We start from the raw sequence: 27,499 nt of genomic DNA on the forward strand, positions 1-27,499 counted from the left end.
ACGATCCCCAGCAAGAACAAAATAACTCAAATCTTATTTTTGAAGTCTGATGGCACAAAATGAATATAGTGTCCTAAATGTTTCACATATCACAGCTCATTTGACAAATATCTCTTTAGACACAGGTCACATCTGTGATACCAGCTTCAGTGGACCTTTAACCCCTGTGTCTCTATACACTATATGACCAAAAGTATGCGGACACCTGACCATCACACCTGCTGTTGGAAATCCCATTCCAAAACCATGGGCATAGGTATGAAAATCAGCCCCAGTACATGCTTCAGCATCTCCGGTCTGTGAGTGTGCGTGGTCTATCGGTTCGTAGCTGAGTTGTTACTCCTAGCCGTCTCCAATTCATAACAATAGCACTTACAATGGGCAGGGGCAGATCTAGGGCACGGTAGAAATTTGTCCAATTCACTTGTGAGAAAGGTGGCATCCTATGACGTTTAAAGCCACTGAACTCTTCAGTATGACCCATTCTACTGCCAATGTTTGTCTGTGGAGATGGCTGCCAATGTGCTTCATTTTATACACCTGTTAGCAATGGATGTGACTGAAACACCTAAACTCAATGATTAGGAGGCTCTCCACATACTTTTGGTCATATAATGTATGCATACGTGGGAACTTCTGGGCTCTGGCTACCCGGAGCCTTCCCTTGCGGGACACGGCCAGGACTGCCAGGGGCCAGGATCAGGACCCCTGACGTCAGTGGGATGTTCACGCTGACGTCGGGGGCGTTCCCGGGAAAACACCCCATTTAAAGGGAAAATGAGCGGGGTGTGTCAAGACCCCGCGATCCGGAGGATTCGGGCCTTGACCCGGAAAAGCGGTGCTTCACCCGGCAATCTCCGGGTCAAACCCGGAGAGTTCCCAGGTATGAATGTATGTGTATGTATATCTACACATATATTTTAGACAGGTCAGCCCTTGAGGGTCAAACAATAGCCAGAGGTTATTTGTGAGGAGAGAAACCAACACATTCTATTAAATAGATTTTTTTGCATGTACTATTCTATTAATTCAATAAATCCGATTTGTGCTTATATTTTCAATATATTATAAACACATTTTTCACTCACATGTGCAGCTTTTTGTCTAATAACCCAGATTTGGTCTCAAGGGGGTACCACTTTATGTGTGGGTGTAAAATTTTAAAAAACATGCGTGTATATGTTTAGCTATAGACTTTTTATTGCTATAGTAACCAGGTTTACTTGGAATTCTTAAGGAGATGGGTCAATGCTTTGCAATATTCCATTATAGCACATACTTCACGCTAGGAGTCTGGGGAGTCCTTGGGTTCCTACATAGTATTATACATACCAAGAATGGGAAAATCAAAAGATTTACTGATCTACCCAGCAGATGGCTAGAACATATCACATCTCACCAGTGAAGGGGAGACATACACTCGGGCAAAAGTAGAGAAAATAGGACTTTCCATATTATATATAGTACTTTAAAAAAAAACTCCAGAGAACAAAGCCCCTTCCATGTTATGCGTCAGACAGCTTGTTTGGGTATAAAGTTTATTGCAGAATTATCAAAATTAAATTGAAAGTAGATGCATTTATTAGTATGTGAAGTAGAGCTATGCAAGTCTTTCCATTGTACACTAATAGAGGATTCGCTGAGAAACATGTGTTTTCTTGATGATAGACTTCAGAAGAAGGCAACTATATAGGAAGGGAGGGTTGCTGCGTGAGGACTAAAACATAGAGAAACTACATTTATTTCTTATGTTTAGTGTCTCTGCTTTTAGCTCACCTAAACTGTATATCCTATATTGGATAAAACAACAAGGGTCGAATTGTTTGGAATCTGGATTTTAATATATACGGTACTTCTACTGAACACTGATACAGTTGCTTCTTACATAAACAGGAAGCATACTTTAGTATGGGAGTGCAGCTGAGCATGTGCAAGAAGTTTACATATTAATGCTCCGTGGTCTCAGTAGACACAGCCAGAGGAGGACGGCGGTCTCACTTTCTAAATCCAGTTTGCATGCAGTAAAAATACATTGGAGTCCAACATGCATTAAATAATAATTTAAAAAAATTATTTGGGGGGGGCTTGACTGTTATTTTAAAACCTAAAGTAAGTGGATTATCACTGGCAGTCCTTACTAAAAAGTAAACTGGCTAATATCCAAGATAACGTGATCACATGTGCTGTATTGAATTATAATATGGCCATTGATACATATGACACACACTCTATAGGGCAATATAGAAAGCATCAACTTTGGGCATTAACCTGAAGTTGAATATTATATTAAATAGAAGGGGGTTTCTGACCTAAATTCAGCTTATGATTGACGAACAGTCTCAAGCATTAGTATGAAAATGTATTGAAAAAAAGTTGTATTTTCTGAATTAAGCATTCATTTACATGTTTCAATCGTGTCATATTCTAACTTTATTCACATTCATTTTCTTTTTGAGACTTAGAATAGATAAATATAGCACTTCCTGCACAAGACATGGATTGTCCAGGTCACTACCAGCTGAAGACCCCTGGTCTTTCTATTATAGTCCTTATTCCCAATTGCCTTGATTTCTCTATCACTGATTAAGTAATTAGCATGGTGCAATCCTTGTTCAAAAATAGCACTAGTGTGAAGAATTTTCACTTTCCAAGGGTGCTAAATGAATTAACCCAATAAACCATTTCTAACACTTCCTATCATTGTCATCCTCTCTAAATAACATTTGTTTATGAGTTTAGAGCCACATCAAAGGAATCTAGTTGGCAAATCCTGTGATGCCTTATTGGCATCTCAGATAGTCCCTGATATGATATCACACTTTTACTAAAAAGTGCTTAAAGTGTAATATAATATTATGTATTACGGAGATTATATTTTTCATCAAAACAAATGGCCACTATAGTTGTACATGGGCTTGTTAACAGAACATGTCTTACCAGAAAAAGTCTTACACAACCTCAAAATGTATAGTTTAAATGAGAGAAGGGGTGGACAACCATTTGAATATATGTATGGGAGGGTTTCTCAACCCAGACCAACATGTATTCCCATTAGTGGAGGTTTCATGTTTTTCCTCATGCAAGCACGGGTGGAGTTTTGATTATTAGAGGTTGTAAATTGATTGATATAACTGATTGATATATCTGTGCTCATGCCATCTGAGAGATTTTGAAAGTATGCAGTGTTTGATGTAGTAAGTAAATGATTTGAAACATAAGGCCAGAGTGGACAATCCAGCATAAGTATTTAAGGTACAGTACGGATGTTTAAGAATGCTTAAATGCATACATACTAATTGCGAAGTATGAGGAATCCAAAAATGACAGACCCAACGGGCCAAACCTCTCTATAGTCACATTCTATACTGAATCTTTGACAACCATACACATGTGTCTGGAAACCTTCTTTCACCAACCTTTGTGAATAGAACTGTCTGAAAACTCACTTTGCTGTTCTGGAATACATACAAAATATTTTTAGCCTGCTCATAAAATCAATTAATTGACCAAAGGACATCAACAGATTTCATGATATAGCATATATATTGTTAAATGTATTTCACGTACAAAAGAATTCCAGAGCAATGCAACTTTAATAAATAACTTGCTATGAATTTGAACAACATGATATCATACATTTAAAGTTGCAAAACTCCCAAGCAGCTTCCAGATAAGGGTCTCAACCGGAATAATAAAGAAAGAAAAAAATGAAATAAGACTTACACGTCTTTAGCTGGCAGGTTCTTTCCTTCAACAAGCCTGAAGTACAGAGCTGTATTCCTGGCCATAACGGCGACAGATAAGTAATAACGTGTAGTTGGGTCTTCAGGTCGAGAAGATTGGTCACCAACCTCTATAATTCATCATGTCTTTCCCCAAGGATCCCTGAGCTCCACTCAAAGCCATCCTACGTTATCACTATATCTTGTCCTTCAGTGTCCAGCTATAACAACCTGGGAAAAAAATCCTCTTAGTATCTCTCCTTCATGTTCAATAAACTGTAGACCATTTATGCCCAGGTGAAGAATACAAAAGTAGACATGCGTACCCAATTCTCCACACCTCTTCAAATCCTGTCTGATTTACAACCAAACTCACTGGAGAGCATTTATTTTAATCAAAAATCTTTCTAAATGATCATCTCAGGCTGTAGACCCCTACGTTCCACTTCCCCTTTTAACAGACCAGGTGTCGTCTGGATTTCCGTTCGTACAATGAAGAGATTCCAGCCACAGGTTGCAAGGAGAGAGATGAGCAATAATGCTGTTCTGCTACATTTCTCTGCCTCCAAACCGTGACAGGGAGAACTGCATGCAGAGGAGGGGACATCTTTGCACACTCCCCCCCCCACCCAGGTATTCTTGTACTATGGAAAGGAGCCACTGTTTACCTGTGTATAACTCTGCATGACTCTACCGCACGAAACAAGCTCCCCGCTGGATGCATGAAAGAAATCATGCTGTTTGCCTTCCATTAATACATCCACTGAGCTGCTCGTTACAAAGACTTAACCGTTGCCTGCCAATGTAGCCCGTAATGCCTTTCAATGATGGCTAATCTATACAAAATATGGATTACAGTACCGCAATACGCCAATTAAACATTAAGAAAAACTAATAATGGGAAAGGAGCTTTTGTTCAATAAAATACATATGTGCGGGCAAATGCACGTGTACAAACATGGATAGCTAAAATAATTTCTGTATATTCCTGGTAAATTGCTATCTGTACAATTTAATGCTCTATTAGAAAATTCTACAGGCAGCAATTTGCACCCAATGCAATCTATTGGTTTAACATTTGGACTTTGACTTGGAATACTTTGTTGTTGGCAGTTCTATTTAATGTTGGATGGAAATTACTGATTAGCCTAGAAAGTACTGATTCATTAAATCATCATATTAACATTTTCTTACTTGTCACTGCCTGGGTGATGGAGCCATTTAATGATTGCGTGTTAAGGTGGTTGCCAAAGCACACTTTACAAATATAGGGAGTGCTTTGTCAATCCCAGGGGTTACAGGTAAAATTTGCTAAATAAAAAAAAGTGCTCTCAATAGGATGTAAAAAGACTTTGGATGGATACTATAGGCATTGGACTATATCTTCTAAGAAACTATTTATCTCCAAAGCAGGAGAACTACTTGCTAAACTGAGTGCCCTTTTCAAGACGGTTTTTCGTAGTTAGCAGCTAGTGATTATTTCCCCCCTTGTTCCTCGCCTAAATTTTTGCTCTGTTCTGCCCATTTCCCATAACACTTCCCTACCTTTCCTGACCTTCATTTGGACAGTTTTTTTGCTGGTTTTGAGACTGGCTCAACTTGCTCCTGGTTGCATCTTCTGATTCGTCTACCTCTGCTTCTACCTATGAGTCTATCCTGCTCCTTTAGCTACCCAGTCTGTTCTGCTAAGTGTATCCAGTGTCCTCTGCTTCCTTGTCCACCACAAGGGATTGTGTAGTACCCCAGGCTACAGTTCAGAGACTGCTCTTCTACTACCTCAAGCCAGGTAACAACATCTTTCTCCCAAAGCACTTTTAGCACTCACTTTTGGAATTAGCTGAATGACAGATGTTATTATCACCCAATCAATTGGGCCCATTTATAGATCTCAGAAGGATGAAGGGCTGAATTGACCCTTCTGGGATTTGAACCTGTGGTTTGACCAGGCAGGTTCATCTGTAACAATATCTTGGACTGCATCAGAAGCTACAGAAATAAAAATGGGCAGAATAGATAGACAACATGTCTCTGTGCTGTCAAATGTTACATTTCTTTTAATATACTATAGCACAGAGTATGCAAAACATTAGGAGTTAGTGTTACCATTGACATTATTCATTAGACCATAACAAACTGTCTATATTATATTAACATTTAAAAAAAAAAGTTTGGCAGGTTTAATTATATACAATATATACTTAAAAAAAATTATGAAGACAGTGGTACTCAAACATTGGTCTCTAGTCCACCACTGGTCCCAAAGGCGGCTCTTGGGGCAATTTAAAAAAAAAGTCATGGTTCTTGGAGAAATGCACAAATGCATATGGGAGAAAGTTGGAGCAGGAAGGAAAAGTTGCTTAATGTTTTAGGTTTTTAATTAAACTGTTATCATAGCTTTCAGTTTTCTTTCTTAATAATTGTAATGTATATGGCATGGAGTATGAATGCGTCTTTCAAAGCAGGGAAATTGTACGTATTTCAGGCCAGCACTTCACTTCACATTTCAGCTACCAGAGAATGTAAATTTAAACACATACATTGTGGAAATAATATTATTATTTTTTTTTTTTTAAAAGAACAAGTGTAATATTTTGCTGATATTGTGTAACATAGATTTCTATAGTCCCAAAAATGTTTACTCAGCTCATGTATGACATCAGAAATCCATATCATTGTCCTTAAGGGCAGGAAGCTTACGGATTGAGGACAACAGTTGGTGGACCTATATAGTGAAACTGTTCCTACAGCACAGTAAGATGTTTTTGGAAGTTGGCTCACCATTCAGCTTAAATACTTGTTTTTCTATTATGTCAATATGTGTTTACAGCAATAAAATAGACTTTTAGAGTAACTGACTGGTGAATGGGGAAATAAGCAGCAGTTGGCGCTGTTTGTAGCCTCAAGGCCTAACTAAATTATAGGTAACATCAGAGTGTTTAACAGTACTGTTAAACTGAGGGGCCAGAGCTACCGAGAAGTCCTTATTGCACTCATTTGCCTTTATAGAGTCTGACATTTTTCCATCCCTCTTGTTTGCGAGGATTGATGTTTGAAAACAGTACTACAAGGATCCCCATCTCTATTGATGCCATATTAGCTTTGTTACAAAAGAGAAGTGCTCGGAACAGAACCTTGTCTCCCAGCATCCAGACAGTTTCCTAGGACACAAACTATGAGGCAAGAACGGGTACCACAAGGACACATGCATGCTACGGCACAGGGATACAAAAACATGGGAAGGCAAAGCCTGAAGCTTTAAAGCCTTGGTGTCCATTTCAAGGCAACAAAGTGGTACATACAATAGAAATAAAACAGGTTTCCATACAAATCTGGTTTATTAACACACTTGTGTCTTCCAAACTCATTTTACTGTATAAGGTTTAACTCAATGAGGGTGAAGTCCACATAACAAAGCTAACCCTGTATGGATACCTCCAGGGAATCATAGGTCTGTGAAGTAGCTTTAACATTCTTCAAGGGACAGTCTAGTGCCCAGAACAGCCTCACTGAACATAAATACATTTTAAAGTACTTATTATGTATCTTAACATGATTTATTTTACATGGAGAGACAAAAACCCCACACTTACCTTCTTGACGATGCTACAGCTGCAGAACTATAACCCATCAACTCACTATGATTCCCGCCAGGTTCCGCTGCTCAGTGAAGCCAATTACTGGCAGGAAAGGCCATTGATTTCAAATATATTTGCCAAATTGGCAAATTAGATCCTCTGAAAATCTTATGTGAGACAGTCTTCCAACTGGCTGGAGGTGAGTACTTCGCTCATGGCTGAACAGGAGCAAAGCAAAGTCTCTGGGGGATGGGGGAAAGGGAGTATCTGTATAGAGATGATCCTAATGAATCCCTCTATGCATTTGGATGAAAGGAATGTCAAATATAAAGTAATAGCCATCATATGCATTAAAGTGCTTATAAGGGCTACAATGTACACTCAAGCATTAGAGAGAGCATAGTAGTTAAACACTTGGCACAGTTATTGTCTGGCTTATATACCGAAAACCACGTAAACATTTTATTTTTGCTCCCCAAGTTGCAGTAATAAGAGATTGTCTGCTATTGATTATATATATATATATATATATATATATATATAGTTTATTTTTTTTTACAAAGGTCTATAGAGCCCCTAGTGGCCCTCCTGGAACAACAACATCCAGTAAGCAATACCTATTACTGTATATCATAAAACTGGAGCTTGCTAAGCGCAGAAAGTATTGGAAGTAAATGTGTCACAGGTTTGGGCAACAATCCAAAGCAGTCAGTGTTGTAGGGTAAACACATAGGTTTAGAGTCTAATTAACAGAAATCAAGGCATACATTACAGTTTTGGAGTATGGGTGAATTAACTGGGGAAAGCAGAAAGATTAAAAGACATTAAATATAAGAGGAACAATACGGAGCCTACAAATTGTCACTTCGCCCTTACAAAGGCAGCCAAAACCTGGAAACAACAATGACCATAAAATGGAAGTTTAAGGGACAGTTTAATGTGCATTCTTCAAAATGAAAAAATAATGAAACAAGTAACATAAAAGATTTACCTGTCCTAGAAGCTGCAGCTCCCCTCCTCCTCCGTGGTCCGACATGTCCTGCCATTGACTGGCTCAACTCATCTCCTGCGTGCGAAATAGATCGGGCGCAGGGAAAGGGGCAAAGCCATATGGGGGGCATTCTGCATATGGGATCATCCCATGCATTTGCACCGTAAACATTTAAATGGACTGTGCATTAAAGTGCATATGATAGCCGGAGTGTCCCTTTGCCTAAAAGGAAGACATAACAATTGTCATGAATTATTACCAAAAAATAAAATAGGACAGCTGCACACGTGGTAAATAATGCATACATATTGCTTCTTTTAAACACCAGTAGATATATTTAGTTGTTGAAATGAACAGTAAATTTAGAGTATGGGAAAACATACACACTTACACAAACACTATTTATACTAAACAACAGTGAGAGAACATTTCTGAACAAAACTGTAAACCACGACAGGAATGCATAAAGTAGAAATGATTTACCGAGAAAAAAAAAACAGTGGAATTTAAACATGAGACAATTACATCCGCAAGGGTTCTCTTTGAGGATCACCCTCTGAGTAGCAAAATCTGATCTGATTAGTAAAATAAACACCTAGCCAAGCAAAATGTTAAGGGAGTTTGCAGTACGAAGACCTTGACTGATGCATGCAAAGCCAAATGCAAAATCTCACAAGTCAAAATCTGTTAATTATATTCAGGAGATGAACTAATTATCCACCGTCTGCAAATGAGAAGCTCTACTCCACCAGCACCATCAAGAGAGACCAACACGCACCAAGCATGCCTGGGAACTCTCTGGGTTCGCCCGGTTACTCCGGGTCTCCAGGGCACTAATGGCAAACTCCGGGTCGCGGGAGTTTAGCTATTTTGGTCCTGTTTAGCCAGTGATTGCGTAAATACTGAAAATGCGCTGGCAAATATGTTTTTACCAGCCCCACGCATAACTTTGATGCAATGCACTCATCAAAGTAAGTGTCCCTGAACGGCAGTCCCATGTTTAGTGATAAATACGCATACCTGGGAACTTCTCGGCTCCGGCTACCCGGAGCCTTCCCTTGCAGTACGCGGCCAGGTCTGCACACTGATGTCGGTGGGTGGTCCAGCTGATGCCAGGGGAGTTGCTGCAGGTGTTGGGGGCGTTCCCGCTGGCAGCAGCGGGAAACACCCCCATTTAATGGGAAAAATGGGTGGGGAGCGGGGCGTGTCAAGACCAAGCTCCCGTGACCCAGAGGATTCGGGTCTTGACCCGGAGAACCAGAGGAGCAGCGCTCACCCGGCAATCTCCGGGTCAAAACTGGAGAGTTCCCAGGCATGCAAATATGGCTATGCGAAACTGGGGACCAGTTTAGCTATTTGGGGACCAAGATGGCACAGTTTAGCTGTTTGGGAAGCAGCATGGCACCATTTAGCTGGTTTGGTCTTGTTTGGGGACCAGGTTGGCACTGTTTAGCTGTTTTGTTCCTGTTTCGGGACCAGCTTGGCACTGACTAGCTGTTTGGATATATATATGGCACTGTTTAGCTGTTTGGGAAGCAGCATGGCACCATTTAGCTGTTTTGGTCCTGCTTAACCAGTCCCGACCACAACTTTGATGCAACGCACTCATCAAATGTCCCTTAATGACAGTTAGTTAACGCTATCTGACAGCGTAGCATATACTTTGAGCTCATGGCCAACGTTTAAAGGATAGTAATGCTGCCTATACATGTCTCTCTGTACAGCTTTGCGTATTCACCAGGGCAAACCCGCGGGCGCATTCGGAGCGACCAATGAAACCACTCGTTTCCCTCCAGTCAAAGTACGGGACTACGGAAGCTCGCACAATGATAACCCCGCCCACCAATGGCGACGTGTCGATGGGCGGGATCTTGTTTCCATGGTTACATGAAGCTGCCGGATTGTCCGGAATCAAGCGCACGGAGCAACATGGAATTCGATCTGCGAGAATATTTTCGGGCGGCGTTTGAGGATAAATTGCTGGTGTATGGGCGACATTTAACCATTTCATCTTCGTAGCGTATTTTAGTGTTTCTGCCAATATAACACCGATATCTCTTATATGTCTATTCTATAGACTGTCTAATTTCCTCCAGCCTCGATTACATAACGTCGTAAACAGTTACTACTAGCAACAGCTGTCTGCTTTCACTATACTAAGTTGTTGCACCCGTCTGTGATATTTAACATAATCGTTTGTTGTATTTTCTTACAACATCCGGTTATGGAACAATAGAAAGTATTGGTTTGGGTATTTTCTGCATCCCTCGCACCTGCTCGGGGGTCTTGGCCTATAGCAGGGCTTTTAAAACCAAATAACCACTGTTACTAAAAAATAAAATAATAAAACCACTGGCCCATGAATTTTAGAAGTCATGCAGCACTGTGATAAAGGCATACGGCTGTAAAATAACAAATTTGGTAAGGATGATATTGGCAAAGTGATGTATAATAGATTGCAAGCTTTCCAGTCTCTTCATCAGCCATATTATACCTGACAAAGTGTTATTAATATGCCTAGAATACACCTAAGTAGTCTCAAAAGCTTGCAATCTACTAAGCTTCCGTTAGACAGTAAAGGTATAATAATAAAATTTTCAAGTCCCTTCCAAAAACAATTGCTTCTGCACCTGGCTTTTTGATTTGACTCAAAAATACCCACCCCTATTTTAAAGACATATCTCCAAGATCAGTGAAGTTGGAGGTATAATTTCACAACACCTTGAGATCTGGGGCTGGCTTCCGATAAGAACATAAGGGTTGCCTATTCTTGCTTAAAAGGCAAGACCTGGGCTGTAATGGATTTCCTACGTTTTAGTGAGTTGTGTTCATCTTTTAATTGTCTGGCTGCTTTATAATAGTTATAATATAATATTCTGTGATAAACACCAGAAGGGCATTTGTTTACTCTAATACAATGAAACCCTCGCTGTCTTATAGGAAGATGCCAGATCGGGAGGATGATTTCTTGACTCCAGCTACGCGACTGTTGGAGAAGAGGAGAGAGATGGCAGAAGTTGAACAAGCTCTTAACAGCCAGAAGGAGGTGATGTTTTTCTTGTGTCTTCATTAAACCAGATCCATTCTGTTGCAGTCCAGATAAAAGCTACGCACACGTGCCTATTCTTCCTAATAATTCATCTTATTCATTGTTATCTATAGGAAACCACCCAGCTTCTGGAATCAAAAATGCACCATTTATTATAATTCAAATGTAACAGCCAGCCAAACGAACTAAACTAACGTGTTTCGCTTTATCAAAAGCTTTTTTGGGACTACAGACCAGAATAAAATGATCTTTACAAACCCTTAATTTGAGGCTTGATCTTGTCGGTATAACCAGTGTTTATTTATTTAGTTATTTATTATAATTAGAACAGAAAAAAAACTAGACCACCAAATTAAAATCTATTGCAGGAGTTCCAGATGAAGACGGAGAGCCTGCAGCAACGTCGCACGGAGCTGGAACACAAGGAAGAGAAGCTGAAGGATTCTTTGTTCAAATTTGATAAGTTCCTGAAGGTATAATACAAGGCAAAGTTCGCAGTTGGATATTGGATCTATGTTCTCAGGAAAATGAATATAACACTCTCCATGTTCTGTAATTTCCTACCAATGTTTTTTTTTTTCATTAAAACCACTCTTTCTCCAGTGCACACAATGTTTAATAAGTACAGCTGCCCTGTGGCCCCAATACTACAATCCCTTAATTTGAAACAAAAACAATGCAAGGTAGGGATGTTGGGGAGTACTCTAGGGTGGGGGCACCAAGCCCATCAGAAATTGGCCCCAATACAGCTGCATTGGTGGTACCCCCCTCATGGCAGCTTTTATACCGCCTTTATGATGGAGACTCCATAGTCAAGCGTGCCAGCCCTGTAAAGGATCTGGGGAAAGTGTATTTCCCTTTCATGCTTTCCAACCGTGAACCTTGGATACAGAACCCAATTTACCCTTCCGAGTGTGCATTTCTGCTTGACAGGTTTACGATTGCACTTTTCATCACCCACTAACTTTCTGTAGGAGAATGACTCAAAGAGGAAGCGCGCAATGCGCAAGGCAGGCGAGGAACGTCAACTGGCCGCACAGAAGGAGCTAGAAGCGATGAAGCTGCAGAAAGAGAATGCGCAGCTGCTGTCCAAAAAGAAGGCTCAGCAGCAGCGTCAGGAGAAGAACAGCATATATCAGCGCTACCTACAGACAGTGTTAGAGAAGACAGATGAGGTAACATCTGCAGCCGGCATCCTAGTTAAACCACACAATTCTGGCAGTAGTTGTTGGTACAAGTGGAGCAATCAGTTGAAACATTCCATTAGTTGCTATGGTGACAGCATTACATGTACCACTCTGCAACACAATTTACCTCATCATAAAGCTGATTCAGTTGCATTAGTGTGTATTTTCTGTTTTTTTTGGCTACATCTATAGAGATAACCCGGTACGTCTTTATTTAAACCATAGACTGGCATCGTCTAGAAGGTTTAAGCAGAGACGCCTCTTCAGCTAACAGGAGCACTTTTTGTTTTTGTGCCTTCAGTTCCAAGAAGTGCAGGAGATGATAGATCGTTTCAACACATTAATGGCAACGCAGACAAAGCTTCTGCAGAGGGACTTGAAGAACCAGGAGAAGACTGAACAAGAGAGAGCGCGCTTGTCGCGCTACCAGGAGGAGGCTCGCAGCCACATCTTGGAGCAAAATAACCAGTTGGCAGAGCTCCAGGGAAAGCTGGAGAAGGCACAGGCCCTTGTTCTTCAGTGGGTAGGAATCAATATGTTTATTGCCTTACGCTTACCAATAGAAGCGCTAGGAATTACAGGGCAAGAAAAACACTTTCCTCCTGCATGCGATAGTTGACCTTTTGGTCACCGTTGTTATGGGGCCAGCCCTAAAAAATATTATATTAATCCCTTCTTTACTGAGGGTGTTTTCTGCCATCCTTAACCATGCTTCTCTTTTTTTTTAATTTTTCATGCTCACTATTTATTTTATTTTTTTCAAGGACAGGTAGAGCTTTCTTTTGATCCCATTTTTAGATGTACATTCTATCATTTAGTATGAATAATACATTAAAATAATGAAAACAATGTTTTCTAATATTTTACTATGAAAATGGTCCTCAAACCAGTTCAGTTGACCAAAATACCACGTAATATATTAATGTTAATATTAATTTGAAGAATTCCACCAACTTCTTACGATTGTTTGCACAGATTAAATGCAACTGCAAAGAAAATCACCAAAATGTGTTCAGCTGCAACTCCAGAAATACCCCACATAGTTTTTTTGTATATTTTTTTTTAAAATCTACATGACACACTTATTTCACTGCGCAACAGCACACAAAATAAGGCAAGGTAGGCTCACAGAAATAAAAGCCTACATGATAGAACAGGCTCCTGAGGCATGCTGGATAACCTTTTTATTTATTTTTTTTTAAACTTTATTGAGGCTGCTGAATATATAATATATGAGAGAACACAAGGCATCCATCAGTTCAGTGTTGCCAGATAGCGCAAGGCTTCTCGCAGTGGTTCCTGAGTTCTACCTCAGGTGCGAGGGAGTCCCCTCCACTGGGAACCGCTGGATAGAGGTGTGCACAGGAGTGCACACCACTACTTTCTTCCACGTCATCATGATTGGGCCCCCTTTTTTATAACGTCATGAAGGTTTTAAGGAGTTTAAAAGAGACACCTTGGGCAGCCTTTGACACTCTTATTGTACATAGTCCAGGGAATGCTCTAGGTTTTAGTAACTAGTACATTGTAGTGGAACATGATTGAGATATACAAATTCAGACACACTAATTAGCAAAACAAAAAGCAATCTACATGTTTGGCATTTTTAGTCTATATAGGCCTTTTTTTTTTTTAATCGCACCATCCTCTGTTAGAGGAACTTTCTAAGAGCATGGTATTGCTTCTTCCTCCAGGAAGGACTGAGCTGTCCCTGTATATTGCATAGCTACATCACTGAATAGTATTAAGAAATCTCATACATTAACTATGCATTGTGCTGGGCCAAATCGGACCTTTCTGCAGAGGAATCTGACTGGGATTTGCTCTTGAAAACGCATAGCGATATTAGGCAGATATTGAGCGCGTGACTCCTTTCCTCCTAGGGTAGTGGAGGGCTTATAGATTCTGCTTGTAATTTCTGGGGTTTCAGGAATCCCGCTGGGCACAGATACAGAACACTGCAGCGAAGAATACACTACAGCTGGGACGCATCAGAATGGCGACACTAAATCTATTCCAGACCATCACCAAACAAATGCACATCAGAACAGATCTTTCAGTGGAGGATACAGATGAACAGCTTGAGAAAGTAAGTTCAGTTGCTGTTTAAATATTCCAAAAGACACTCTTTAAAAGTATTCATCCCTTGCCCTCCTATAAAGTGGATGAACTTCTGACAATACAGACCTACAATGCGTAACTTTTTTTGTTTTAGAAAAAAAACCCCCCACAAACAAAACAAACTTTTTTGCCTGTGTGACTTGCCCTAACGCACAAAATAACTAAAATGCAGTTAGATGCTATTAACCCCTCCAGTCCTGGGAGTTTTCATAACCAAACCATTTTAACCATATGTTTGTTAAAACATGATTCCCCTTTACCATATTTGAAGAACCTGCACAAATTATATATGATTTTGTTCAGGAGAAGTAGGGCCTTTCAGAATAATACATAAAACAATAATTGACAATAAAAAAACTAAAATAGAACAAAAATATCAAATTTTTCCAATCTTTAATTTTAAGTGTTTTGCGCTGTTCCCAGTACAGTTTAGCTTTGGTTATCTCTCATACATGTTTTATGCCAGTGATGTCATGGTAACTTCTTTGCTTCCAATATATATAAATTTCGTTTAGATTATTTTCCCCCCATATTTTCCTCCTTGTGATCTGTTTTATGCCAATTACAATGTGATCACCAAGCAGGGCTCCATAGCCCTGTATTGCAGATTACAATAATTGCAATCAGCCAGAAATGGGAGTAGTGGGAGAGCCCTCTCCTCAAGTGAACTTCCGATCAGTGTCAGCACTGACACCCACCACAAGGGAAAGCCTGATCAAATGATCGGGTATTCCTTAAATTATATTGTACCAGCGCTCGCAGCGATGCTAGCTTCGGCCGAAAGGGGAGAGTGCAGGCTTGTCCTGCAACAAATTCAGGGCGTACTTACCACAAGGACGTAAAAGGTACAGCCTAAGGGGACTAACTGGTTAAACAGTTACATTTTCTGGAAGCTTCACACCAAAAAATGGCCATTTTACATCCACCAGTCTAGCAATTGCATTCATGTATACAATGTAAATAACTAATTCTGTAGTTGCGCAGATGAGTGACTGTGACCTTTAATACTATATTTTTAATATTACAGATTAAGATCTGCTTTATGGATCTTGATGCTATATACAAGGATCTGAAGAAGGCTGACATAGTGCCACCGACTCCAGCTGTAACTACAGCCAATTAACTCTCCATCTCACCTTTACTGCAGATCTAGCGTATGTCACTGACCACTTCTCAAATCTTATTGACTTCAATAAAAACGATATAGTTGCCGAGATCAGTCCTGTCTGTACATTGTAACCCAGTGTAAATAAAGTGGTATTAAACTATGTTACCTAAAGGCTATAACACCAGGTCTCTTGTTTTTTCATACACCATGTTAATTGGCAAGATCCTAGCTGGCTTACAATTCTTGTGAAGAGAATTAACGTTAGATTAGAAACAAGAAAGAAATCTAGGTGTGACTATGTTCAAAAGGCGATTATGGTGCAAAGTTTCACCACAGCAAGCAAAAAAATTATCTTGCCGATTGGACCACTCCATTAGCTGTTGCCGAGAAGACCACTTTTCAAAAGTTTGCACTGAAAAACTGTGCAAACTTGTAATGTTTTCATACTTAACCAAAAGAATATCATTCCAGATACAGCATAGCACTGAAGGGTTATAAAGCCATTCCACAGGATTTTCAGGAAGAGTTGAAGTATATAGATTCTAAAATGTACCAGGGAGGGTGAGCAGGTGGAAGCCATGCGGCAGCATGAGCACGGTCTTCCAAGCGGCAGAAACATACTTCCATTAGTATTTCTTTCACTGATGAGGAATAAAATGAATATGCAAAAACATGGAAAGAATGTATTTAATAAAATACACATCTTTGTAAGTTCCTTGCATTGTGTTCAGATGACAATAGAGCTATGTCACTCATGCACCCAGGGATACTGTAATGCACATATTAGAAACATATTTGCAATGTGTAATGGAGAAACTGAATCCCTAGAAGAAAGAATTACACGATGCAAGAAACGTATTAACTGATGATGGTTTTCTTCCCAAGGCTGTGTGCGTGTGCAGGATGATACTGGTTATTCTAGTTCATAGATGTAATATTTAAGCCCAAAACAGACTAAGAGACTGTACTTTTTACCACACACATAGGTCAGGCACCTATTATACCGTGGGCTGTATGCAGAATATGCTGGAACTGAAAGTTAATTCATAGACCTCTTAAAATCAAGGCCTCTTCCTTATCTTTCCTTTCTTAAAACCATTGGTCTTGCCTCTGCCAAATGCAGATTTCTTCATAGTCTGGGCTCTCTGCTTTACTTTGTTCTTTAATGTCTTCATCCCCCCACTTTGCAGGAATCTCTGCTTCTCTTTAATTCTTCTCTGCTTAAGGATCTGCTGCTTATTGCGCAGCTCAGGGCGAAGTTTTCCATGTGCGCCAGGGGTCTCTGGTCTGGGTCCTCGAGATCCACCCCGTCCGCCTTTACAAAGAAGCATGAAAAGTGAGAAACAAGTACGCGACCAATTTGATCCTCAAAAACTTAGCACAGTAATGTATCGCGCCACAAAAGCAGCAAAATGATGCACATAAAATGAACTTCTCTTACCTCTCCCTTTCCTGTGATTTTTTCCAGCTTGCCTCTCTCCTTCCTCATCAGAATCCTGGTCATCTATTTTGTATTTCTTCTTCCAATCCTCATAGCTGCAAAATGACAGTTAAGGGCCAGAACAGTCCAAGCACATATGTATACCCATAGGTGTAGTGGGGAAAAAAAATAAAAAATCTAACCATGCATTTTATTATAGTTTACTAAGAAAAATGCAGAAACCCATGAGTACTGTGAAAAGATACATGTTCTTTTTATATGAGCTGTTAATGAGTCGGCCGCTCTCTGTCCTAATTTTCTTCTTGTCGTCTTGTCCACCTGCTCCTACAAACTTCTTCTTCTTGCGATCCCTTAAAATAAACATTAGAAGGTTGTTACATAATATCCCAAGCCGATTTTTGGATTATTTTAAATAGATGCACGGTTACAGCATAAACAGCAAAGATCAGGTGGCCTTTTGCCCCGATGAAAATCATCTTTAATCTATTCGAGGCCTCTGGTATGTTTTCCATATCATAGCAGATATTTTTGCTTACCTGCCAGGTTCTCAGCCCAGTTCTTTTGAGTAACCCTTCGTGGTCAGCATGTAAAAAGATTCATTTTTTTTGGTTATAAAACTTACCACTTCAGGACTTTCTTGTTCTTTTGGAGATCCTCAGTGTGATCGCCCAATAAATCCAGTACTGCCCCTGCTGCTGCTTTCTCAAAGTTGTTACCAGCAACGCTGAGCCTAGATGAGGTTACATGTCCAACAGTGATATGTCTGGGTTTTGCAAATATTCCTCAACAGAACCCCTCATGCAACCAAAACGTAGATATCTTCTACTGAAAATATCCATAAAAATACACTGACCTGTTAACTAATACTACCACCCTGTTTTTAGAGCATCATTTGTCCCATAACCGTTCCTTTAAAGTTCTGCCCCAAAACGGTTACTTTGCGTCAGCTTTCTTACCCACGCTCGCTATCAAAATCCTTAGGCCTGTATGGAATATAATACTCCGAGTCATGGGAAGATGCTTCTTTCTTCTTTTTGGGACCGTCGTGATCCCCGGTGTCCTTTCTTTTTCTCTTTCCAAGCACTTGTGAAAAGACTCCCTTATGACAAAGGAGGAGAATTAATCATCTGACCAGACAAGGCTCTTCTGTGTGAAAAAGCAAAGACTTAACGCGGTTTCAAGATGTCTGTTACCTCCATATTTTCTTCATCGACTTCCGGTTCGGAGGGAAAAACCGACGTCCCACTGGTGGATGCCTGGACCGTTTCACTAGCTTTCTCATCTTGCAGGCGCTGGAATTTGGCAATGACGACTTTGTCCCGACAGCGTTTAGCTCGCATAACTTCACTTGCTGTTGTTTTGTTGGTAGCATTAATTTCAAAGATGGTCTTACAAGCAAGAGAAAAAAAAAAAAGTTAGGTTTAATTAGTTTTATTTGAGGTCTGTACAGCGGGATGGCTTTTGTCACTTTAGACTCCCTGTAAGAATACAGAATCGATAGCTAGATGCTGTTCTAAGATTTAAAGCCAGATCTGTTCGTATACTGCACTGAGGAGACCCATAAATATCAAAACACCTGTACATAGGTGGAACACTCAGTCATGGCTTTATCATAAAAGGTATTTTAGCTTGCTTCTCATCACAGAAAGGACAGACTGCCTCAAAATGAGGTGCATATACAAGCCCTACATAAAGCCCTAACTTACTGCTTTAGATTTGTAGGATTTGATACTGTCAACAAACGTCAGCCTTTGCATTTCCTCTTGACCAAGAAGAGACCCTAAGAATGGACAAGCAATGGAGAAACTGAAAGGGCAATTCAAAGTTTAGCAGAGGCAAAAACAGATGCAAATATGGATTACATCCCTAAATCCTATATGTTAGACTATACTCAGGAATTTTATTAGAAAATAAATGACTTACATTTTCAGAATACAAGGAAAAACATCCCTCAGCAGCATTTATTTTTGCCATATAACACTTTTTATTTATCTCTCTGCTATTAGGAATAATTTGAAGAGAACATAACATAACCTTTCTTCTCTTGATCAAATCACCTTGCTTTTTGCTTTCCAGAGCTGTATTTATACATAACATGAATGTGCTGGTCATACCAGAATTGCAGTCAATCTAAAACTAACAGGGCACTCAAGCGATTATATGCACTTTAATGTATATGATACTGGAGTGTCCCATTTAAAATGATTCACATTTGCCTCTTTCCCTGCACCAGTTACTAGGCTTGCAGAAAATCTGCAACCACTGGTTTCAATGAGAGCAGTTTTCTGCAAACTTCTTCGCAGAACGCAAAAATGGGACCATAGAGCAGGTGGTACACTGCACCCTCTCCTAAAATGTTCTTACCTTTTATTTCCTCAATACAAGTTAAATAATACAAAGTACTTTAATATAGATTCTGCATTGTGGGATGTACTAGACTACGACTAAAAAAGACAAAGTAGAAATATGAGACACACACAGAATCCTGGTCACTTACAGAATATGGGGTGAAGACCCAACTGACTGTAATTAGCCTCCTTGACTCGTTTTATGGATTCAGAGGCTGGAGCAGGCCTAGACTTGCAGTAATGTTTGTAAGCATTCTCTGCCACGTGCTGGAGGCTCTTCAGTTCCAGAGACCGTTCGTGATCAGTGATCAGCAAAGCATCTTCATCATCAATCACGCTTTGAGGAACTCGACCATATACCCCATCCACATCTGCAGTTAGTTTAAAGAAATTTGAAGTATCTCAATGTGTGCAGAGGAACCACATTACTAACCAAAAAATGGATAACACAAAAAAAAAAAAATTACCTGTGTTTGGCCCCTGTGCTCCTGCCAGTTTAAGGGGTCTCCCCAAGAAAAGGTGAAGGTCATACACGTAGGGGGTTTCATCTATAGCAACGAGAGAGTAAGCTGTGCCACTACGCCCTGCTCTTGCAACACGACCTGTTCAGAAAAAGCCAAATACAAAAGGAAATACGGTGGATGAGATTGAAAGGAAACCTAAAGACGCAAAGGGAACATTTTTATTTTAGAAGTAGAAAAGACCGATTACTTACCTACACGATGCAGAAAAAGTTTTGGCTTAGGGGGGAAGTTGTAGTTGATGACATTGTCCAACATTGGGATGTCTATACCACGGGCGGCCACATCTGTGACTATAAGAGCACGAACTTTCCCATGTAGAAACAAGCCCAGGTTAATCTTTCTCGCAGTTTGATCCAGAGAGCTATATATATGAGAACAGGCGATACCCTGCATGTCCAGCATCTAGACAGGGAGGTAAAAATATAAGTAGATCGTCATGTAACATCCTGCACAACCTTACACATTTAGGGTTAAAGCAGAGGTATGTTTTATTAAAGTGGTTCCACAGAGACGGAAAGTGCATGATTTAGCAATGTGACAAAAAGATTTGATTCGGGTGTGCAGAACCAACATTTATGGAGGTGACCACTTTCAGCATGCTTGCATTGTTAGTGATTTTGGCAAATTTACTACAATTTAACACCAAGACCTCTAACAGCAAAACGCTAATATATATTAATTTCCCTGTTGACATTATCTGTACGGTTTCTCTCTCATACTTGGTTGTAACTTTTGAATTTCAGTACCCCACTTACCAATCTTAAGTATTCAGCGTGGTGTTTAGTGGCTACAAAGATCACCGTTTGTTCCTGAGGCTTCACTACACAACGCAGAATATGAAGGAGCACGGCAGGTTTATCTTCCACACGTATTTGAAAAAAAGCCAACTTTTATGCAAGAGGGGAAAAAAAAAAACCCATCATTGCCTTGTTTACTAAAATACTTGCAAGTTCATTTTTTCATTGCAGATACCTTACCTTTAACTGGTCACTTAGTTTCGTGTCAACATCAAGACGGATTAGCACCGGCTCTGTGAGACCTACAAGTGCAAATAATCAGATCATAAGCACAGCTAGGGGAGAAAAATGCCCACAACAAACCATCCAGCTATTTACAGCAAAAAACTTTAAAAGCATCATATTTTAAATGAGTAGTAGACTAAGCAGGATCTGAAAAGCAGTGTCATTAAGTCATTAACATGGATATCCCGATCTCAGAAAGGTACTCACCAGCCCGGGCAAATTCAAGCAGCATCTTGGGAAGGGTGGCAGAAAAAAGCAATGTCTGACGGGTCTCCGGCAGACGAGCAATAATTTCCTGCAGCTGCTCTGCAAAGCCCATCTCAAAAAGTCTAACATTGTGAAAGAGTAGATTGTTAGTTGGATATCCATTATCAGTACTACAGACGGAAACAGAATATAAAATGTCACAGACCTGTCGGCTTCATCAAACACCACATATTCTACAGTGCGCAGCTTAAGGTTCATCTCGACCGCTACGTGCATCAGACGGCCAGGTGTGGCAATGATTCTGCAGGCGAAGGAAGGAGATCAAGGGGTATTTACAGACAAATTCAACGAATACAACATTCAAAATTAAAGAATTCAATTAACCTGCAGCACATAATTTAGTGCAAATCTTTAGCTAAATAGCTGGACAGTGCAGGCTGTCATGTCTTATTGTGTTTTCTATGATAAAGAACAAAAACGTTTTTATTTCCCGTGGAGGGTCATACTCACATGTCTGGGTTTTCATGCAGAGCGGCAAACTGATCTTCCATTCTACAAAGAGAGACAGATTTCGAAGTTTTTGGGACAGCACTGAAACCTCTGAATACATGCGATTATAATAACCATAATTTTTCTCCCTGTAACCTTGCCTGGGAAAAGATTCAAAGTCAAAGAAACAGTATAATAACAATCTACTTGGGTGGGATTCAGGATCGCAAAGGGGATTCTTTATACTTACTTGTCTCCACCTAAAATCAGGGCTGTCTTCAGACCGGTGAATTTTCCAAGCTGCCAGAAAAGAATACAAGCAATGAGTACATCAAATTCAAGAATCAAATTAAGGGGTGGGTGTTGGAGGTTTACAGGCCTCAGAGAATATGACAGTGCTTGAAGGGATGAAATGGGCAATGTCAGATTAAAATGAAAAGAAGGGACAAGATAAAGAACAGCAATGAGCAATGCCAGCAAACAAGGTGCTGTACAGATGGGAGCTAAATGAAGAAAATACTGCAGGAAACAAGTGCCAGTGAGGTGGCAAATACGGCCTAAAATTACATTATAAAAAGAGGCAGGTAATGGAGCTACTCAGTGGCAAATGTTGGCATCAAATAAAATTCTATTGAAATGGATAAACACAACTATTCCAGAAGTTCCCTTACCTCCTTGGTGAATTTTAGAGTCTGCAGGGCGAGCTCTCGAGTGGGTGACAGAATTAAAGCACGGACTCCGGTCTGGGCACTGTGGGCTTTCAGCTTCTCAAACATGGGGATGAGGAAGCAAGCAGTCTTGCCACTGCCCGTCCTAGCCATGGCTACCACATCCTTACCATCTAAAATAACTGGGACCACCTGCAAAACAACAATCAATGAGGATTATGATCAGTTAGCCTTTTTCATTTTACAGAGGGAAACGCTAAAAATTAGCATGCCGAAAACCCGAGATACACGATACATTTATGCCAATATGGACATTTCTACGACTGAGACAAGCACGCAATCTCAGGGATGTCGGTTTTGATTCCTTGCACATTTGAACATAGGGTTAGAAAAGGAACTGCTTTCCCCACTGTGTGATAGCTGCACATTTATATATATATGACATTCGTCTTTATTGTTTTAACTGTTGTAAATAAACAACGACTAATAAAATCACCTTTCTCTGGATGGGAGTAGGAACCTTGTAGCCTTTCTTCATTACTCCCTTAAAGACAGGGTAACTGAGACCTGGGGGGGGGGATAGTAAAGTGGTGAAACACAGACGCCAAAGAAGCCTCTCACATCTTTCTAAATACATTAACATGTACCAGTGGATCACTAGCACATACGATTTGATCTCACATCCAAATGCCCAGAGAATTTATTAATTACACAGTTATGAATAAATTGCTGTAATGATGCTGAAAACACGTTTTACTGTTATAACTATTTAGGTGATTTATTCCTGCCAACACCCCCTTCAGTGAATAAGCCCATTGCATGGTGGATGCATTACCCATTGACTGGAACCCTCCAGATTTCTTTTTCTTTTTATTCTGTGCCCGGACCATTTGTCTGGTGTCGTCCAATTCCATATCGGAGTCCCCGTCTGCTGCGGGGAAAGCTGGAAGATGCTACAAGGAGAAAAAAAAGATACTTAATCATTGTGTTTTTCTCAGAATGGGATGGGAGATATGCTTTTTTTATGAATTGTCTGGAAAGTCAATTAATCTAAATCTTTAAATAACTGTGTCGCATTCCAACTTCTCCCACCTCAACTTTAGTCTTGGTATAAAGCAATCCATAGATAAAATAAAGTCTCATCACACCTCCAGGACTAGTTCTTATGTTGTCAGTACACCTCTTCGGTACCTAGAAGTTAGGTATTTATCAAAACCGAGGTATAAAAGAACCTAAAAGCTTGGAATTCCTCTTAATCTGGGCATTTATTTGAAGTGGAGGTATACTGTGTCCGCTAAAGACAATGTCACAGTGCTGCTCTAACTGCCCAGGAAAATTTTTCTCATAAAGCGAATGACGCTTGGGTGCCTGAACCCACGTGTTACTATGATTCCCTGCTGATGAAGTTAAAGCGACCACAATAATTAGGGCTATTACTCCTGCTTTAAAATTCCACGGTTTTAAAAGCTTCTTTTGCAGCCCGTACTAATTCACAAATAGGCACAGTGTACAGATCAGAGCCAGCTACTTCCCTTATCAGCCCATTCAAAGAAAACGATGGTAGATAACATTGAATGAGAAATAAAATTTAAAAAGTTAAAAACCTTTGCAGCAAAAATGTAAACCCATAATAAAAAATATTACATTCCCCAAATTCTACACATGGTAATCTTATTTGGGGTTGTGTTTTTTTTTTGTGATTTAAAAAAATGTTGTTTACAATGGCTACATGGAGGCACACCACCTTATTTATTTATAACAAATAATGGAATGATGATGGAACGGTCGTGCCAATTACACTATTTAATTGGTTTCTATAGCGATAAGGCACCATCCAAACATCTTTTTTTTTCTTTAAGTAACACACACTGTACTGTTCTGATCACTCATAATACTGGAATCTTATTTTGGTTCCTTCTGTAAATGAAGTGCACATGAGCAGTGGGTTTTGGTCCATTATACCTATGAACATGTAGATATGCAGTACGCGTCACAGATTTCTCATATCCCATGTAAATTTTGCTATCGTCTGCCTCTTATGCTTTAAAGTTCAGCATGATGCTGCCTTCTGAAGGTTTCTGATACTGTCTACAAAAAGTTGTTGTTTTGTCCCAGTTTCATAACCCAATTGCTTTAATCCGGGTGCAGAGTTTGTTGGGTAAGTGTTATTAAAAGACTCTGTACATATTAAGTGTTCTTAACTAATAACGTTCCTGACCTGATCAACTGGTCAGGCACATGACGGGTTCAAGAACATGTCATAGAAAGTAAATGTGACTTTAACTGCTAGACAAGAGGGACACCAGAGCAAAGAAGAGTGATTCTAGTTGAAGCCCTGGAACACAAAGGGTTACAGATAATACATAAATCGCTAAAAGCCAGAAGCAGACTGCACTGACCGGTAAACCGGATGTCACACATGTTAAATGTGTAAGTTGAAGGTAAACCGGATGTCACATGTGAAATGAACATGTGTCCTATAAATGATGGGTAATATGGTACAATAACCAGATCAATAACATGTTACAGCTTATCCCTGGAGTTATCATTTACCACTTCATCGACTTCTGGTATCCCAGCCTGTACATCAAACTCTCCAGTGTCACTGTCATCTCCTTCTTGGTGTTTAGAAGGCTTCCGTCCCCGAGATCCCTTGCGTTTCTTCTGAGCCATTCCTATTTAGAGACACAATTATTTTGATTATCTCTCCATGAAGATTTATTTAACTTAGGTCCCTGTAACATGCCTTTGAAAAAGGTCCGAAGGGGCCAGTGTCACGCCAAAAACAAGATATACAGAAATACAACCCCCAGTTCTCGTACAGACCTCAAGTTTCTCCGGTACACACGTGTTTCCAGTTAGCCCGGAAGTGATAACGCGCAACTTCCTGGACTGTACCACTTAGCGCCTCCTAATGAAGGGGTCAGTTGATTTCCGATTCTTATTTTTACTGTCATCTGCAGTTATTATAACCAACTACTAGAACCGAGCGGTAAGATTAAATTGGGGTGACAGGCGTTACCCGGCTCCAATGTGCCTTCATATGGAAAGAGAGGAAATCCACACATCCCCGCTCGTAAGGTTTGGGTAAGTCCTTGCTGTTTGTTTTTATTGCCATGGAAGCTTAGACTGGGGAGAGATCTGTGAGTTCAATATTATTCGTTTTCATTTCTGCGTTATTGGTTATTAAATCAGAGTCCATAGTGTATTATATTAATATACATTGAGGAATTCCTGTTAATAACTGTGCCGGTATAATGGAAACATAGAATTTGATCACAGATAAGAACCATTCGACCCATCCGGTCTGCCCATATTTCCCTAGTAAAACATGATAATAGTTGTTATGTAATTACACCTATGGTGCATCTCCCTATCCTGTACCAGTTTACTAAACTGTTCTTAATGGTGAAACCACTAATGTGTTGGGTTGTCCTTAAACTGGCTTTAGACATTAAACTGTCCGAGGGAGCTATCCCAAAGAACAGGGCATATTAAAGTACTTCAACATGCATTATTGAGAAAGAAAGCAATAGGTTAATAAAGTACTTACCTTGGGAAGAAGCTGCAGCTCCCTGCCCCCTCTGCCTGCCACTGATTGGCTCAATGCTGCATGAAATCAATGGGAGCCCTTTCTCCATACGTATGTTAGGGGTCTCCTTAGACCCCCAAGCGATGTTCACCAAGCCAGTGATGGGGCTCACGTGTATACTTTTGCCATGGGGGACACTATTAATATCAGGTATCGTATGCATTAACGCACATGTGATGGCTGGAGTGTCCCTTTAACGCCGCGCTGCGGTATGCCTGCTGCAGCATAACATTTCTTTAGTATAAATATATTTACACACATACAGATTTTATTCACTAAGATAGGAATTTGCAGGTGAGGTTTACTGAGTTGAAATGTGGTCTGGCCAAGGGGGCTACGAGGCCAAGGGTTTTAATTGTAACTCATTCATGAAATTAAAGGTCATCTACATTTAAACATTTCTTGTGTGTCGATGAGCGGATTATATGTGTATATTCGGTGTGTTGCTTGCAGTCGTATAAAGCATAGAATGGTTAGAGTTGAGCAACTTGTGAAATCTCTGCTTCAGTTTGTTTTGCCGAGGACGATAAGACACTTTTTGGTTTCCTCGATACGAAGAGCCGCAAGTTGGTCCATGCATTTAATGTGTTTTCTTGCAATAAGTCAGTAATTTAGACATTCCGTACCCAATTGTCCCGTCTTCTCCTCCAGGTGTGATTGCTGCAGGCATGTCTCTTGATCTCTCCATCACTGGACATCGCACTTCTCTTCCCCAGCGCAAGAGCCGCAGCGCTTACCGCTTCAAAGCTGCAAACTCCTACGTTGATGAGTCCTTGTTTAGTAACTCCCCGGGAAGAGTGGATACTGCGCTCCAGTGGAGTCCCGCTACCCCAAGTCAGGTTCCACGTGTGTGGAATCCAGAAGAGACCAAGGACATCAAAAGCAACAGCAGCTGCAAGAGTAACCGTACCCCAAGTGGAACCCCAAGGAAACAAATTCAATACAGGTAGCAATCTTTGCCGGTACAATAAAGCGTTCTGTTCGTGCTTTTGTTACACGGGGTTGTTTTTCATTAGGTTGGGAGGAATATTTCACTTTTTGTTCATTATCTTGATAAAGCATAGTTAAATCGGTTGGCTTGGTGTGTTTTTTTTCTTGGCACCATGGCAACCAATGGAGTGGTCCAGTCAGTGAGGAAATCTCATTAGTTGCTGTGGCGATAAAACCACTTAACGAGAGGTCACTTTATGTATAACCCTCTATGTCATGTTTAAAGCTATGTGGGTAAAGCCGCTCGGATGCTATCAAAATAGTTTGATAGACCTTTGATAGAACCTTCAACAGTTAAAGTATAATTATCAGATTATGATAAACGAATATCCCTTTTTTTTTTTCTTTTCTCATCGACTGTGTAAAGGGTGAAAACCCGATCTCCTTCTTATTGTGACGAGTCTTTGTTTGGTAAGAAGTTAGAGGATTGTGGATGGGAAGCACCATGGGTGAAGAAAGAAGACA

At 40.2% G+C, this 27,499-nt stretch overlaps 3 protein-coding genes across 3 annotated transcripts in view; 1 reads left to right on the forward strand and 2 right to left on the reverse strand.

Annotated features, from left to right (window-relative positions):
- The window catches only part of RASAL1 (RAS protein activator like 1), a 55,599-nt gene extending 51,811 nt beyond the window's left edge, over positions 1 to 3,788 (reverse strand). Inside the window, exon 1 of the mRNA XM_089489420.1 lies at positions 3,724 to 3,788. Coding sequence (XP_089345546.1) covers positions 3,724 to 3,788 — 65 coding nt within the window. The remainder of the gene's footprint in view (positions 1 to 3,723) is intronic.
- Positions 3,789 to 10,217: 6,429 nt separating this feature from the next.
- CFAP73 (cilia and flagella associated protein 73) lies at positions 10,218 to 15,768 on the forward strand. Its single transcript, XM_089489390.1, has 7 exons — positions 10,218 to 10,273; positions 11,229 to 11,334; positions 11,706 to 11,810; positions 12,312 to 12,512; positions 12,826 to 13,047; positions 14,455 to 14,613; positions 15,673 to 15,768. Exons 1-7 carry the CDS (start codon positions 10,218 to 10,220, stop codon positions 15,766 to 15,768), a joined length of 945 nt encoding a protein of 314 aa, XP_089345516.1.
- A 1,046-nt stretch (positions 15,769 to 16,814) lies between these two features.
- Positions 16,815 to 25,125, reverse strand: DDX54 (DEAD-box helicase 54). The gene is made up of 20 exons (XM_089489421.1): positions 25,006 to 25,125; positions 23,288 to 23,405; positions 22,949 to 23,019; positions 22,456 to 22,644; positions 22,035 to 22,084; positions 21,806 to 21,847; positions 21,501 to 21,596; positions 21,296 to 21,417; positions 21,044 to 21,105; positions 20,822 to 20,953; positions 20,258 to 20,468; positions 20,010 to 20,144; positions 19,692 to 19,943; positions 18,901 to 18,974; positions 18,388 to 18,582; positions 18,151 to 18,293; positions 17,817 to 17,924; positions 17,440 to 17,544; positions 17,195 to 17,289; positions 16,815 to 17,068 (listed from the first exon to the last, which is right to left on the reverse strand). The coding sequence occupies exons 1-20, from the start codon at positions 25,123 to 25,125 to the stop codon at positions 16,815 to 16,817; spliced, it is 2,574 nt and encodes an 857-aa protein (XP_089345547.1).
- Positions 25,126 to 27,499: the final 2,374 nt, after the last annotated feature.

This window comes from Sceloporus occidentalis, unplaced genomic scaffold, assembly GCF_023333645.1.
Source record: "Sceloporus occidentalis isolate IW3139 unplaced genomic scaffold, rSceOcc1.0.p SCAF_40, whole genome shotgun sequence".
Classification (NCBI taxonomy): domain Eukaryota; kingdom Metazoa; phylum Chordata; class Lepidosauria; order Squamata; family Phrynosomatidae; genus Sceloporus; species Sceloporus occidentalis.